At 41.7% G+C, this 16,050-nt stretch overlaps 1 protein-coding gene across 2 annotated transcripts in view; it reads right to left on the bottom strand.

The window, feature by feature from the left end:
- Positions 1-16,050, bottom strand: part of ITIH5 (inter-alpha-trypsin inhibitor heavy chain 5) — an 80,714-nt gene that overhangs the window by 30,965 nt on the left and 33,699 nt on the right. For both annotated transcript variants that reach the window (XM_053572896.1, XM_053572897.1), the window contains 2 exons: positions 8,621-8,790; positions 7,534-7,650 (listed from right to left, as the gene is read on the bottom strand). In XM_053572896.1, the coding sequence (XP_053428871.1) occupies positions 7,534-7,650; positions 8,621-8,790 (287 nt within the window). The remainder of the gene's footprint in view (positions 1-7,533; positions 7,651-8,620; positions 8,791-16,050) is intronic.

Genomic DNA, 16,050 nt, shown 5'->3' with positions numbered 1-16,050 from the left:
CCATCCGTCACCACTCAGTTGCTAGAGAGGGTCCCTTAGCCATGTTCCTTAATGTGAAGGCGAAAGTGGTACATGTCATTATACAGATTAGGGGAAAGAAAGAAGTAGGCCTTGGTCAAGGAAAAACATACTTAATAGCCAAGCCACAAGGACACGCGTGGTCACACGTGCTGGTGCTTCAGGTGTGCGACTCACAAGAAGAAAGGACGTCAACCCTGATCACATTCTTCTCTGCGCTTTTTAGCTTTTCTCTGCTGCTGCTCTGAGATGTTTTACCAGCTCAAATTGGGAGGCAGAAATCCTGCCTGCCCAGGCCCGGCACATTCATCTGCAAACACACGTGAAAGAGAAAACACCAACCCACATGCCAGCAATGTGTGGGCAGCCCTGGTGCCATCCCCAAGCTGGGGAAGCCCTGGCTTCTGGGCTTATATTCTCAGAGAGATTAGGACAAGAACCAGAAAATGCCAGGTGCACACAGCTTCAAGGGCTGTCCTGGACAGATATGCCCCTTATGGAGGTTACGTTTTAGGGTTGACTGATCTTGACATCTCTTTCTGAATCAAACTTCAAGTAATTAATAAATGCCGGCTCCACGGCCTGCATTGACATAAGCACAATCAAGTCCTCCAGGCCCGTCACAGAGGAGGGCGCCAACGCCCTTCAGAGTAACAGTGAACGATGCATGACAGATCCAAGTGGGCCTGTGACAAACATCCATCCTGTGTGCCTGATGACATGATAGAAAAGCCCTGTGCTGGGGGTAATTTTCCTCGCCCCAGCAGACATCACATCACATACGAGACTCTGCGAAGAGCCAACTCAGCTTTTCACTTGGTGCTGTGGCCTCAGACAAGAATTGCTAAAACAGTCGGGAGTTTTCGAAACCACTCAAGGCGGCAAGGGGCGTTATAAATTGCTCAAACATGTGTTTGGCGGCTGTGGGGTGGCTCTCCTGGAAAGAGCCCATGGCTGCAAGCTTAGACGCCAGCAGAGTGCACGCCAGACTTTCAGTGGCTAGCAAGGAATGGGGTTGTAATATCCAGGAATGAAGGGAGAGGGGAAATAACAAATGCTCTGACATCTGTTGTCACAGGCTCTTACATAGCGCAAGGAAATCCCTGCCTTCTACGGGGCTGCCTTGTCAGTCGGGTCCTGAAACGAAACCGCACTGACCCAGTATCCGTTTGCACACAGTTGTGCTACCTCGTCACACTGTGACCTGCACGGAGGCCCCATGGCGTTGAGTTTGTTCAGGGACTTTGGATCAGACCTGGGACTGAAGCCTGGCCCTGCCATTTATTAGCATCTACCTTTGCAAAGCCTCAGTTTCTCCACCTGTAAAATGGGAATGACAATGAAATTATCATAAAAACTAAATATCCTCATATTAAATAATTCATGTTAATACCCTTAATTATGTTGAAAATGCCCCCATGTTATATTTTTAAGAAGTGCCCCAGTTATTGTATGATAAAGGCTAATTGTGGAGACCCTGATTTAGTTCACTGTTTTTATCCTCTGGACAATTCAAGGCATGATTTGTCTTTATAGGGGTTACGTGGTAAGAATACCCTTGTGTTCTGGGCTGAAGTCGGTTTGGGCTTAAACTCTGAAGTGAGCCTGACCCTTGAACATGTGAGTGCTCTGAGCATTTCTTTACTTCTCCCTTTTCCCATAACCTCACTGAGTCTTTTTACTTCCTCCTGTGCATGGCTTTACATCTTTTGCTGTTTCTCTTATATAGGATTAATGTTTATTGACCTGGAATAGCTCATCATACATGGATGACAAACTCCTTCCTGTCTTTCTCCCGCACACAATTTCCCTCTCTTTCATTCACTTTTTTTTTTAAATTTATAACCAAAGTTTAAAATCTTCATGTAGGTCAAGTTGTTAATTTTTTTCCTTTACAGTCATTACTTTCATTGCTTTTAAGGGTTCGTTTTCCCCCACTTCAAAACTAGTCAAATATGCATCTATATTTTCTTACATTTTGGGGGGGGTGTGGTTCACAGATCATCTTTTTCGCCCCTTAATCCATTTGGAACACTTACTCTGATAATGGTTTTTAAAGTTGTAAACTGAAATAGACTTTCGAGACAATTTTTGGTAATATAAACTAAAACCCATAAATGAGTTGGTATTCTTTGGCCCAGAAACTCCACTTCTAAGAAACAGATTCAAGAAAACCACAGAGTGTGTATCAAGGATTTCTGCAGGAGGAAAGTCATCTCCGCGGGGGGTAGGATGAATAAATGTGCTGTGGCTGTACTGTTCCACACAGTCTATCCAAACTCAAGTTGATTAAAATTAAATGAAACTAAAAATTCAGTTCCTTAGTTGCATCAGCCACGTTCCAAATGCCTCAATAGCTTTACATGACAGCTGGCTATCAGAGCAGACGGAACCTCCCAATTCTCATAGAAGCTTCTATTGGACTGTGCTGCTCCACAATCACTAGAATCAGGTTGGTTTGTTTGTTTGCAGTTTTTGGCCGGGGCTGGGTTTGAACCCGCCACCTCCAGTATATGGGACTGGCACCCTACTCCTTTGAGGCACAGGCACTGCCCACTAGAATCAGGTTTTTAAAGAATTTTTTTATTTTTTTTGAGATGGAGTTTCACTTTTCACCCCCAGTAGAGTGCTGTGGCTTCATAGTTCACAGCAATTTCAAACTCTCAGGCCCAAGCAATCCTCTTGCCTCAGCCTCCCAAGTAGCTGGGACTACAGGCTCCCACCATGTGTTTGGTTAGTTTTTCTAATTTTTTGTTTACAAAAAAAAAATGGTTGCCCTGGTTAGGTGCCATGGCATCATCGCTCCCAGCAGTCTCAAACTCTTGAGCTCAAGTGATCTTCTTGCCTCAGCCTCCCAAGTAGCTGAGACTACAGGTGCCCACCTAAAGGCCTAGCTACTTTTAGAGACAGGGTCTCGCTCGGCTCAGGCTGGTCTTGAACTCCTGAGCTCAAACAATCTACCTGCCTTGGCCTCCCAGAGTGCTGAGATTATGGGCGTGAGCCACCTTGCCCAGCACGAGTTTTTAAAGAATATCGAATAACATAAGACAGGTTCATGATACGATGTTAAATAAAGATACCAGAATACAAATTGGTGATCACAGAAATTTAGATTGGTTACAGGAATTGGAATCGTCAATATCTTCATCAAGTTATTTTTGATGAGAGCAAACACAAACCCTGCCCTCATCAAGCTCATTGTTTACAAAAAAGAAGAAGAAAGAAAAAAAAATCTGAAGATTCATAGGCACATAGTAGGGAAATTGAGCACATGGAAACTCCTTAGCAGGTAGTAACTGATTCAAAATCCAAATGCAATCATTATGATACTGGACCAAAGGTCAGACCCAGTTAACACCATATTCCATGGGTGACGGTGGTCTTGAAAAAAAGGAAGCCATGAGTGTTCTTATGCCAAGGCCTATTGTCCAGCCACCATACTCACAGAAACAATTTGGTCAACAAACAGCACATAAGAACTTGTAGTACATAAAGCAAAGAACTTCACTGGGTATTTGGCAAGCATGCAAAGGACTCTCAATCATCAAAAAATACCAAACACAATGAAAGAACACTTCGCTTTAGGGTGCTTGAGACATCGGAGAAAATGTTAGAAAACTTATAGGTAATTTGGGCCTAAGAGGCTTCAAAGTTTAAATTTATCAGACACAGACTTTAAAATAACTAGGTTTGCTGTGCTTGAGACAACTTTTTTTTTTTTTTAATTATTGAAAACTGTAAAGTAACCAGAAATCCTAAAGTTACAGAGTAGATTTGAGAAAGAAGCAAAACAAACATTTGGTTTAGCTTTCCACTGGGAACAACCAAAAACACTGAAAAAATGTTTCTTTTTTATCTTGGTAGTAGCAGCAAAGAGCTAACAAACTAGTGAGGAAAAAAAGATCTGAAAGAAGAATAAAAATTTAAAGAGGTGAGCTCACCATGTAGGAAGATCTTTTATCTAATGGACGTTTGTCAAGGCCAAAGAGATATCTGAGAGACTCAGCACCACTTCTGCAGGTGAGGAGCAGAAAGGCGAAGTTCAGAGTCCACGATGGATGACTACTTTGGCAAAACACTATACTTGTGCAAAACAGAAATAGACCAGCTCTAGAAAAAACCCGAAATCCAGTTTTGGGCCATCTAGGCCACCAAGAAAAATCTTAAGCCCTAAAAATGGACTAAAATAATCCGAGATTCTATCTGGGAGGCCAAGGCAGGTGGACTGCTTGACCTTAGGAGTTCGAGACTAACCTGACCCAGACACCCCATCTCTAAAAATAGCCAGGCATTGTGGTGGGCACCTGTGGTCCCAGCTACTTGGAAAGCTAAGGCAAGAGGATCACTTGAGCCCATGAGTTTGAGGGTGCTGTGAGCTATGACTCCACGGCACTCTACCGAGGGTAAAACCATGAGACTGTGTCTCAAAAAAATTTAAAAAATCCCAGATTCTAATTCCCCCAGGTACCTTATAGAAACAAACCAAAATGTTCTCTATAGAAATAGACTACCATCCTGGACCTCATTAATTCTACAAATGAATTTTCAAATATTATTCCCTCATTCAGTCAAAGACAACCAGTTACACAGGACGGAAAATAACAGACAATGAAAACAGCCCCTAAGGGCTCCACAGTTAGAATTTATCAGACATAGAGTTTAAAATAACTATGTTTACTGCTTGAGAAAATACAAAACATTATTTAAAACTTTGTATAATAACCGAAAATCCTAAAAAGTCACAGATTAGGTTTGAAAAAGAACCCAATAGAAATTCTAGAACTAAAAAGTACAATAACTAAAAAAAAAAAAAAATATATATATATATATATATACAAGAACTGAATAACGCAATGGACCAGTTTAACAGCAAATTAGAAATATCTGTGAACTGGAAGACAAGTTTGGAATGAAGCACAGAAAATCAAAGTTGGAATATGTAGAAAAAAGCATGAGAAACTACAGATAATACAAAGAGAAAATCTAACACTGGAATCCCAGAAGAAAAAGTGAACTGAAGCAATTTCAGAGATAATGGCAAAGGATTTTCCCATTGACCCACTAATTCATGAAGTCCTAGTTATCTTCAATGGAATAAAGAAGAAAGCCACACCTAAAACCACCATATTAAAGCTACGGAAAACTAAAGACAAAAAGAAAAGTCTTAAAAGTAGTCAGATTATAAAAGACTCCCATTAGAGCAATGTTCTCAACTGGTATGCTTTGAAAGGATCTTAGGTGTCCCACAGAAATTTTCAAAGATTATTAATTAAGTTATTTTTGAAAGAAGAAAAGTAAATATATCTTTTTTAACCCTTTTTATGTCAACATAATTTTTTTTTTTTTTTTGTAGAGACAGGGTCTCACTTTATGGCCCTTGGTAGAGTGCCGTGGCCTCACATAGCTCACAGCAGCCTCCAACTCCTGGGCTTAAGCAATTCTCTCACCTCAGCCTCCCGAGCAGCTGGGACTACAGGCGTCTGCCACAACACCCGGCTATTTTTGGGTTGCAGTTTGGCCGGGGCCGGGTTTGAACCCGCCACCCTCGGTATATGGGGCCGGCGCCTTACCGACTGAGCCATAGGCGCCACCCGTCAACATAATTTTTTAAGTGTGCTGTGTAAGTATAATGATGGGCTCGAGTGTACCATGAGATTAAAGAGGTGGAAAAACCCTGCTTTTGAGGAACAACAGTTAAAAATTGTACTGACTTTGCAAGAGCAACAATGGAAGCCAGGAGGCAATGGAATCTATCTTCAATTACTGAAAGAAAATCACTGCCAACATAGAATACTGTACCTAGTACAAATGTTTTTAGGAATGAAAGTGAAATGAATCATTTTCAGACAAACAAAAACAGAAATCTCTACCAGCAGATCCTCACTTCTAAAAAAGATATACTAATATTATTGTTTTTTTGGTTTGGAGGGGGTTACAGTTTTTGGCTAGGGCTGGGTTTGAACCCGCCACCTTCAGCATATGGGGCTGGCACCCTACTCCTTTGAGCCACAGATGCCGCCCAAGATATACTAATATTAATGCAAGTTTTCATGCAGAAGAAAAGTAACCCCAGACAGATGGTCAGAAATGCAGGAGGAAGAAAAAGCAATAAAAATGGAGGTGTTGGCAGATTGGACTCAGAATGTGATGTGAAGAACCACAAAATGCTGATTTACAGAGTGAGGTTTTCTTGGCCTACATTAGTCAGAGGTTATATCCACCTATTCTCAAAAAGAAAAGAGTTAAACCCTATCTTATTTCACATTTTGGAATATATGTTTTTGCTATATTGAGGTAAAGAAAAACCAGATGCCATGAGGAAGAAGTAGACAGATATGTTAGTACATGATTTTTTTTTTAATTGTTGGGGATTCATTGAGGGTACAATAAGCCAGGTTACACTGATTGCATTTGTTTGGTAAAGTCCCTTGTGCAATCATGTCTTGCCCCCAGAAGGTGTGGCACACGCCAAGGCCCCGCCCCCTCCCTCCTTCCCTCTCTCTGCTTTTCCTTCCCCCCCATAACCTTAGTTGTCATTAATTGTCCTCATATAAAAATTGAATAGGATTCATGCTTCCAGTACATGATTTTTAAAATACATATGGCCAGAGAAATGATTTAAAAAGTTAATAGCCTAAGAGAAAATACTTGCAATAGTTTATCGACTAGGATTAGGTTCGATTGCATGTGAGGTAGGACGCAGGGGTCAAAACAGATGAAAGGGAGACTTTTTATGAGATCTGAGACAGTATTTTACTCATTAAAACACAATAAAGTGTTAATAAGAAATAGATGATGAAGTTAAAAATAAAAACTAAGAGATTTAAGCTTTTGATGAATATAGACACATTAGTTGGTCTAGGGGCTAGTAGCTCTCTGTTTTCCATTACGTGAGTTTGAAATATATTATAAATGTAAAATTGTGACATTTATGATACCAGAATAAGATAAGAAATACCCTTTTCTAGTAGATTGTAAGAAAAATGTAAACAGTTGTACTTTCAGGAAATTTAATGTTTAAGCACAGACTGTATGGCCCCTTAATGTCCTCCACCCAGCTCTGGAATTTTAAGTTTGTCCTAAATTCTGTGAGAATGCCAGTCCTGAGTTATTGAGACCTGAGCACTTTGTTTGAAGGATAAGCCAAGGTGGCCCCCCATGATTCTATTCCATTGTTCTCAGAGGAAACATCACTGGACAGAGTGATTCTGTCCACAAGGGTGCTGGGGAGCGTGGCTGTCTAGATAAACTACCATCTCGCTCACCTTATCCATTTCGCTAGGGTCCTTTACTCCAAGGGGTTTCTATAGCATGTCTCTCTGCTTTCCTAAAACCACCATGCGGAAATGTCTGCATTGATGCATTAACTGAGTCAGTTCACGAATGCTCTCTGTCTGCAGGAATAGCTGGATGGGAGAGCTGACATTCGTCATCCATGGAATATTATTCCCAAAGCAGACCACTGTCCCAGGCAAATGCAAGGGAGAAAAAACTAGGCAGGCATCTCTCACTCACCTGCCGGAGTTTGGTTCCCACCATGGAGGCGCTGCTGTCGAGCACAAATACCACATTCTTGGGTAAAGGAGGAAGGTTTTTAGGAGCGAAGTAGTGCACAAAATAGCCATTTAGAACCTGGTAGAGAGAAAAGAACATAAAAATACTAGTACCTAGAACAGGGAGGAAAATTACCTAAAATGAATAATCTATGGAACGGCCTAAAGTCAAAGACTGCAGGAAACAGTCTAGGACCAGAGTCCACCCCCAGAAGCAAATGATCTGTGGTCCTGATCCCTCCAAGAGAACTAACTGCTAATTTACTTTGTATGAGGATAGAATATTCCCTTCAAAATGTTTCAGTGATTTGGGGGATGGCCACACGTACAGCAGTGACTAAAATATTACAAAAGCGATCCATGTCACCAAAAGCGTTTGTGCCCCCGTAATAGTTTGAAATTAATTTTTAAAAAATGATCCATGATGGGGCAGCACCTGTGGCTCAAAGGGGTAGGGCCCTGGCCCCATGTGCCGGAGGTGGCGGGTTCAAACCCAGCCCCGGCCAAAACTGCAAAAAAAAAAAAAAAAATGATCCATGATGGCTGCTAATTCCACTTTAATTATCCGTCCCCCTCTGAACCTTGCTGCTTGAGAATCCTGCTTCTTCCATTATCTGGTCTTTACCCAGCATCTTGCCGGTGGAGACATCAGGTTGTCTACATTCTGTGTGCACATTAATGTATTTTAATATTCCCACCCTGTCTCTGGAGCAATAAAACCTAAAGGGAAATGAGCCGTGGAGCAGTCTCTTTTAATTAAAATTGAAGATGAACTAAAATTCTAACTTAATCTAAAACACCACAGGGAAAATCGTATTACAGATTTCATTTGCGCTCCAGATTACTGAAGCAGGAAATAGGTTCGCTCAGCATCCAGCAAAAGGCCACCACTGGTCTCTTTGAAGACGTATTTTGGGTTAAAACACATTTACTGACAAGCCAAAAGTTCTCTCTCCCTTAGGGAAGTGTGGAATCCACAGTTCTGAGTCTAACTATTAAGAAAAGCTTACGGCAACCACGTGAAACAGCAGCAGCAAGACCACAAGTACCTGGATGTCCCCTATGCTCTGTTCCCTGTTGACGTCGTACCGAATGACAAAGTCTCCCAAAATCCCATTCTGGGCAATCTTGGCTTGTTGTACCACATTAGGCTTAAAAACGATTTTGGCAAAAGTCTCATTTTGGTTGATAACAGTTGAAGGAGGAGGTCCGGAATCATCTGCAAACAAAACGTAAGCATAAAAATTGAACATAGAAATGTTTCTCTGAAGAGGAATAAGAACCTTTTAGCACAGACACGTTTTATCGCAGGTTCCTTTTTCATAGGAACTTCAAGGCTTTGTGCTGATGACACATGACAAAGCAAGAGATATTATACCAAATAGCTCACCTCTGTGCTCCCTTTTGAACTTCTTCTTATGAAAAAATTTAAAACACACAAAAGAAGAGAGAATAGTGAAATAAACCCCTGTGTACCCACCACCCAACTTTAATAACTACCAGCATTTTACCAATCTTTTGTATCTGGGTTTGTCTATTCTCCCACCATTTTTTTGCTAGAGTATTTTAAAACAAACCCCAGGCATCACAGTTCATCCATAATACTTGGCTGTGGATCTCTCGTTCTTTCTAACATAACCACAAAACCATTATCACAAGAAACTAAGGTCATGCCCCATGCCTTATACCTAGTACTCAAGTTTGCATTTACATTTCCCTGATTCTTTCTAATAAAAGTGTTGGTTTGTTTGAAAACAGAGTCCCTACATCCCATTTCATTTCTGTTTTTTAAGTCTCTTTTAATCTACCGTCTGCCCTCCCCAACTTCTTTTTCTAAAGCTACGTACATGTACAATGACAGTTCTGATGGCCACTCCAGAGAAAAAGTTCCAACATCGCTTTGAAGGCTGGACTGGGTACGGGTGTCACGGCTCCCCAAGGGGAGGACCTTGAAGGTGACTGTAGTGATATTCAGCAAGGAAGTACATAGCATGTTTTCTAGGATGAGTTCATGAACTTAATTGCTCAACCTCATATGTGGTAAAAGGCCGGTCATGTGTCCTGCGGTATTTCTCACATCCTGTCCTAACATGCTCCCCTTTTCCTCCGGTTTCCAACCTTGGTGCACAGTGTTAGATACAGGAGAGCAATAGAAAATATTAATGTCTGGGTCCAGAGATTCTCATTTCATTGGTCTGGGACTCAGCCTGAGAATGAAGATGTTAAAAATTCCCCTATGTGATTCTGATGTGCAGCCGAGGCTGAGAACCCAGCACAATCCCCTGTGTTTCCCCATATTCCAGAAGCTACAGCCAGGGGCATAGCTAGCAGCTGGGTTATGTTCAGGCTCGGGGCTGCTGTGAGAACACTTCTGAGGTGATGCTGAGGATCTTCCTCTTCAGCACATCACGGGCACATAATATCTCCTTGTCTACTTTACTGGAGGTGTACGGTGGCTCAGGTGTTGCCAGCCTGACCCATCATCATAAAGGTCCCCAGTGATCTTCCACTCAACTGGTTTATAATCACAGACGATGTTTGATCTGCTCTTTCCTTGGGGCTGCAAAACGATTATTTCTAATGCCATTTTTCCTCCATATGGAATTATTCCATAAAAAAACAAACAAACCTTTCTTTTGTCAATTATTGGGCTGCTTTAACACACTATTGTAAAAAGAAAATAAACATCTCAGGACCCCTCCCCCACCCGATTCCTTATTCAGGAGAGAAGGTCCAGGCTTCAGGCCCCTATGAAGAACTGCCCCATGGATCATTCATTAAGGAAAGTCTTTGCTGGTGTCCCATACTTAAGGACATGCAAACTGTGCCTGTGCCTCCCTGGTCCCATTTCACACTAATAGTGAATTACAAGTTCATCTTTACAGGTGCAAAACAGAGACAAGATAGGATCAGACATTCTTCCACCTGCCCAGAGACACCTATATAATTGATGCTTCCTTCACTTCATTTTTTCTTCTCTAATAGTTGCCTTATCTTGTGTAAAATTTTATTTTCTTGGGTCTCACAAGAATGTAACCATTTTGTCTCACTACCCCCCCCCACCCCATGTCCCTTATTTCTATATGCCTTTAAATGCTGAAACTTCCAAATTCCCCTTCAGAAAAACAGCCAAAGGTTTGTCTGTAGTTTGTGTGGGGCATCCTCAGTTTTGGCTAAATAAATCTCCACTGGTTGAGCTTTTTGCCTCAGTTACTTATTTCAGGTTGACAGTTTGTCCAGAAAGTTTATGCCTCTTTATAAAACAAACGAACAGAAACAACAACAAAAAAAAAGGAAAAAATTCCCAAAGTTTTTTCTAGTATGAACCTTGGGATATGAATTAGACAAGCAGATAAACAGATTTTATGTGATTTATGAAAAACTAATGTCATGACAGATTAAGCACAGAACATCCCAGCTTTTACATCTGGGATTCATTTCCTGTTAGGATACAGAATTGTTCAGCAGACCACCCACCTTTATAAGTCCAAACAACATCCCAGCTACGTATTCAGCAATAAAAATCCAAATTTTGATATATGCATGCACCATGAGGAATATACAAATAAAAATAAGAATTCTTCATCATAAGTATACATAAAGGCTTTTTATCCAGATACTGAATCAAAACTAAGATTAAAACTGTGGCAACACATCTGATTATCTTTTTAAATCTATTCAAGTCAATGGCACGGAATAGGCCGACCAGCAATTTCCCATCTCCAGTTAGCAGGATAAAAAAGGAAATGAGGCGGGGCGGCACCTGTGGCTCAAAGGAGTGGGCACCGGCCCCATATGAGCTGGAGGTGGCAGGTTCAAACTGCAAAACAAAAAAACTGCAAAAAAAAAAAAGGAAATGAGGCATAGATGGCCACAGTAATTTGTACTTAAGAATAAATATCCTTCTGCTAGAGGTTTATTAGACACAAAAGTCAAAGGAAGTTTAAACATTTCCTTTAAAAGAACAGACGATTTTTTTTTTCAGGGACAAATTTAGGTGTAACTTTAACAGGAACCACACGGTAGAACTGAATCTTCTATTCTTTGCCCTTGTCAAGGGCAGGCATTTTGGAAGTGATCAGGAGCTAGCAAACAAATTTTCACCAGCCTGGTCGAAGATGCCTTGGGAAGCTTAGGGGAGAAGAAACCAGGCCGACAATGCAAAAGTTCTTGAAGTCAAAGGAAAATGCGTGTCCTTGGGTTCAGTCTCTCATTGGTGATTACTGGTGAAGCCCCACGGGTGAGAGCCATGGTAATACATCAGCTAAGAACTCAGGATCGTGAGTCAGACAGACTTGAGCTCTAATATCAGTTCCACTTTTTATCAGCTGTGAGCCCCCGGGCACATCACTGAACCTTGGTCATCTCACCCCTCAAGTGGACTAATGACGGTACCAACTTCACACTAGGGAGGAGATTAAGCAATGCAATGCATCCTAGCAGCATTCTGGTTCACAGCGAGCAGCTATGAGAGCTGGGATTCTATAGCTAAATAGATACAAGGTCTACGCAATGTTACACAGCTTATACATACAGAGTAGAAGAAGGAATTCAATATAAGACCATAAAATATGCCAAACTTGGGATACTACATGTCAATAAAAATGAGGGAACGACTACTGCCATTTGCAACGTGGCCGAGTCGCACAGCCATCTTGAGTGAAAATGCCAGACGCAGGAACGTATTCTCTACCCTTCTATTTACATGAAGTTCGACAGCAGGCACAACACACCCACGGCAACCCAAGTGGATTGGTCATTGCCTCTAGCAGGTGGCTACTGAGTGAAAAAGAGCACAAGGAAATTTGGGGGGATAGTGAAAACATTCTATGTCTTGAGGAGGGAGGCAGAGGTATGGGTGTACACTTACGCAAAAATTCACCACGGTGTAGCTCTAAGATTTTTGTATGTACACACCCATTTTTTTTAAAGTTGACCTCTGCTGGGAGTTAGGTAGCAGAAGCAGCATTCCTTGGAATGAAAACGAACAATGTTATTTGCCAAAACAGACCCCTGTCGATCCTCTTCCTTAGGATGGACATGTTTGTGTAGCTGTTCACCTGAGGATTAGCTGGCAGAACTAGGACCAGGGACACAGTTACCCAGGGCACTGTGCCCTGTGGTGTCTGCTCACCCTAAGAAAGCTGTTTCCATAAGAGTACAGGCTTTCCATCAGAGTGTTGGCGGGAACCCTGAAATAACCCCACCTGCCCAATGGTGCACAGCAGTTCTCACAGTATGATCTTGGACCAGTAGCATGAGTGTCACCTGGGAACTTGATAAAACCGTCCATGATGCTTTGGCCCACCCTGGAAACTCTAAATTAGAAACTCCTGGGGTGGACCTCAGCCATGTGTATTTTAATGAGCCTCCCAGGTGATTCTGGGTTTTACCCATAGAAAGCAGACCTATGCCTTACACACAGCAAAGCATCAATAAGACGTGTTATGTGTAATTAGGCAGAGCTGAGATTATCTCTAAGATTCTGCAACAATTACACTTGACTCTCTTTATAACGCCGGCATGTACCTATTTTGTCTTGCTTCAAATCTCTCTCGTGAAAATGCTTTTTACAAGGACCCTGAATTAATGCCATTCATGGCTGCATAAAAGCACTGGGGATTAGAAAGTATAATTTCTCTCTTCATAATTCATTTGACTGGGCTCTTTGATATAGACCATGAGAAAGGAGACAGTATTATTATTTTGGTTTCCTGTTGACCTCTGCTGTTTGCTGGTTCATGATGAAAATTCATGAGTTTCGCCTAAATGGGCTTATTTTATATGCCCTAAGATTGGGCTGGTCCTCAACTTGGTTACTCACAAGAAGCTCAGTTCCTGACACTGATTTCCACACATTAAGTACCAGACAGTGAATGTGACCCAGTGAATTTTCCACTACCTATTTTTTTCAGAAAAAAAAAAGTTTACTGGAACTCTCTAGAAAATAAAACCCTCTTTTTATGAGAGGAGGGGAAAAAAAATCTATGAGGTTAGTATAGACTGCTGCATAGTTACTGACCAAAATCCCAAAGCAGAATAAGGCTGTTTCATTTCTCCCAGCTGTGAATTGGGGCTTATGCTGCGGGCACCACCAAGCATCTCAGAAGCACAGGCGGTGCGGCAGCAGGGCCCTCAGACCCAAGGGCTGTGCTCTAGGGATAATGAAGAGTGCGAGGAAAGAGCCTGGGAGCCGACCAGAAAAGGGGAAGAATCTGACCTACTTTCCTAATGAGAACCATCCCTCCCCTCCCCTGTGTTTCCCTTTCTCCTTTCCCACTTGGCTGGGGGCAGCAGCGAACTGCGGAGGCTGCTCTGATTTGGGGGAGGCTGAGTCTTCTAACGCCACCCCTCTGGTGGTCCCAGGCAAGCTAACACTCCCAAGTGTCCACCACTCTTTCTCCACCCACTGACTCTTCTCTGCCTCTAATCTAAATAGATAAGTTTATTTATTCCTTTCCAATTTGGCTGCCATTTATTTCATTTTCTTGCTTAATTGCTCTTGCTAAAACTTTCAGTATTATATTAAATACAAGTGGTGTGAGCTTTTTCCATGTTTCTGATCTTAAAAAATGCTAAAAATCTTTCAGTTTATTACCATTGAATATGATGTTAGCTATGAGTTTTTCATAAAGTCTTTCTTACATTGAGTAAAATTCCTTCTTAAAATCATTTTTAACAAAATTATTTTACAACAAAAGGGTGTTCAATTTTGTTAAATGATTTCTATGCATCTCATGAGATGATCGTGTGATAGTGACTGCTCATTCTGTTAATGGGGTGTACCAGTTTAATTGATTTGCATATGCTGGACCGTCCTTGCATTCTGGAGTTAATTCTAATTAGTCTAGGTGTAATCCTAGCCAGGGTCCCCAGCTGGCCCTCTTCCTCTCTAAAAGCCCAGTACTTCTGAGTCAGAAGCTATGTCCTCCTTGTGAATTACATAATACCAATGATAGCAGGCTGCAGAGCGGGGCAGAATCAAAATGACTCGGTCCTGAGCCTCACTTCTGTGTCTGCTAACTGGAACAATTCCACAGTCAGAGAGCCACAATCAGGATTAGGAGGTATCACACATGCCAGGTGCCTGGCATACAGTAGGTGCTCAATACATACTATTCCCAACTTCTTCCCCTTTGGAAGTAATTCTTATGCTCTTTGTCTCTTAGGAAAGGCAACTTACAAAGAAAAAAATATTCTTCATAACAGAGTTTACATTTTGTCATAATAGTTTTCTCTGTACTACTGAAAAATTGATAAAAACAAATAATTGTTTGGAAAGGAGAGACACGACATAGTGAACATAACAGGGAGATTATATATATTACATACACATATCAATATATTTCTACAATACAAAGAACAATCTTCACAAGGTATAGTCAGTATCGTCCACAGCCCCTGAAATCACATCTACGCAGGATCTTGCAGTGGAAAGTCCAAATGTACATTTTTTTCTGAAGGGAGGGTTTGAAGCTTTCATCATGATCTCCAAGAAAGAAAGAAGTACGCCTGCACTTTAAACAGCCCTCTGCTGGATTCCACCTTGTAATGACAAAGCACTTTACATACTAATGACAGTGCTGAGGGTGACGGAACAAAGCACAGGTCCTTAGTTCTGCCCGGAAACAAGAATGTTAGTTACAAATAAACATTCTCCTCCCCGCGATCTCAACCACACGGGGGCTAAAGGAAGCCAATTGCTACGAAAAATGTCTAAGAGGGAAAAAGTTTGGAAGCAACAAACTGTGTTCAAGGACACGGGGTGGAAGCTACACCCTTTGGGCTGCTGGACAGAGGGATTCCTAGCCTCTGTTTCCCGTAGACCTTGGCTTTGGCTGCTGTTGTAGAAAAACAGCCAGCACCTGGTGCTGGGACAGAACGCTCTCCCAGCACACACTGCCTGCTCATTTCCTCTATAGAAAGAGGCTAAATCGGCTGTTTGTTTATGTACCCTGCTTATCTAGGATCCAAGAGGCAATTTCTTACATACATGACATTTAAGTGCGCAGCAGAGGACGGAAAGAGAAACCAGAAGAGCAGGAGCAATGGAGATGGAAGGGAGTTTGGTTAAATGCCTTCGTGACCCCCTACAATGTACCATTTTCTTATTAAAACGCATTTGATGACACAGCGTTTACATTTTGTTGTAATGGTGATGGTTGTCTTACTGAAAAGGGTTTTCCTTCCCCCTCCACTGTCATTTGGGATTCTAAATCCTTGTGGAAGATATCACCACATAGATCATATAGTAACTTTTTGCACAGAAAAATAAAGCAAACTGATCACTGAAGGGGTTCAAAGTCAACTCTAGTATTTTCTAGTTAAGGGATGTTGGCCCCAGCTTCTTAGAAAATTAGCCTTCTCCATCCTGAGCAAGAACGAGACCCCATCTTTACTAAAAATAGAAAAACTAGCTGGGCGTTGTGGTGGCTTCTGGAGTCCCAGCTACGTGGGAGGCTGAAGCAAGAGGATTACT

Source organism: Nycticebus coucang, chromosome 20, assembly GCF_027406575.1.
Source record: "Nycticebus coucang isolate mNycCou1 chromosome 20, mNycCou1.pri, whole genome shotgun sequence".
Classification (NCBI taxonomy): domain Eukaryota; kingdom Metazoa; phylum Chordata; class Mammalia; order Primates; family Lorisidae; genus Nycticebus; species Nycticebus coucang.
Note: the sequence above shows the minus strand (reverse complement) of the source record. Positions and strands in the feature narration are given on the sequence as shown.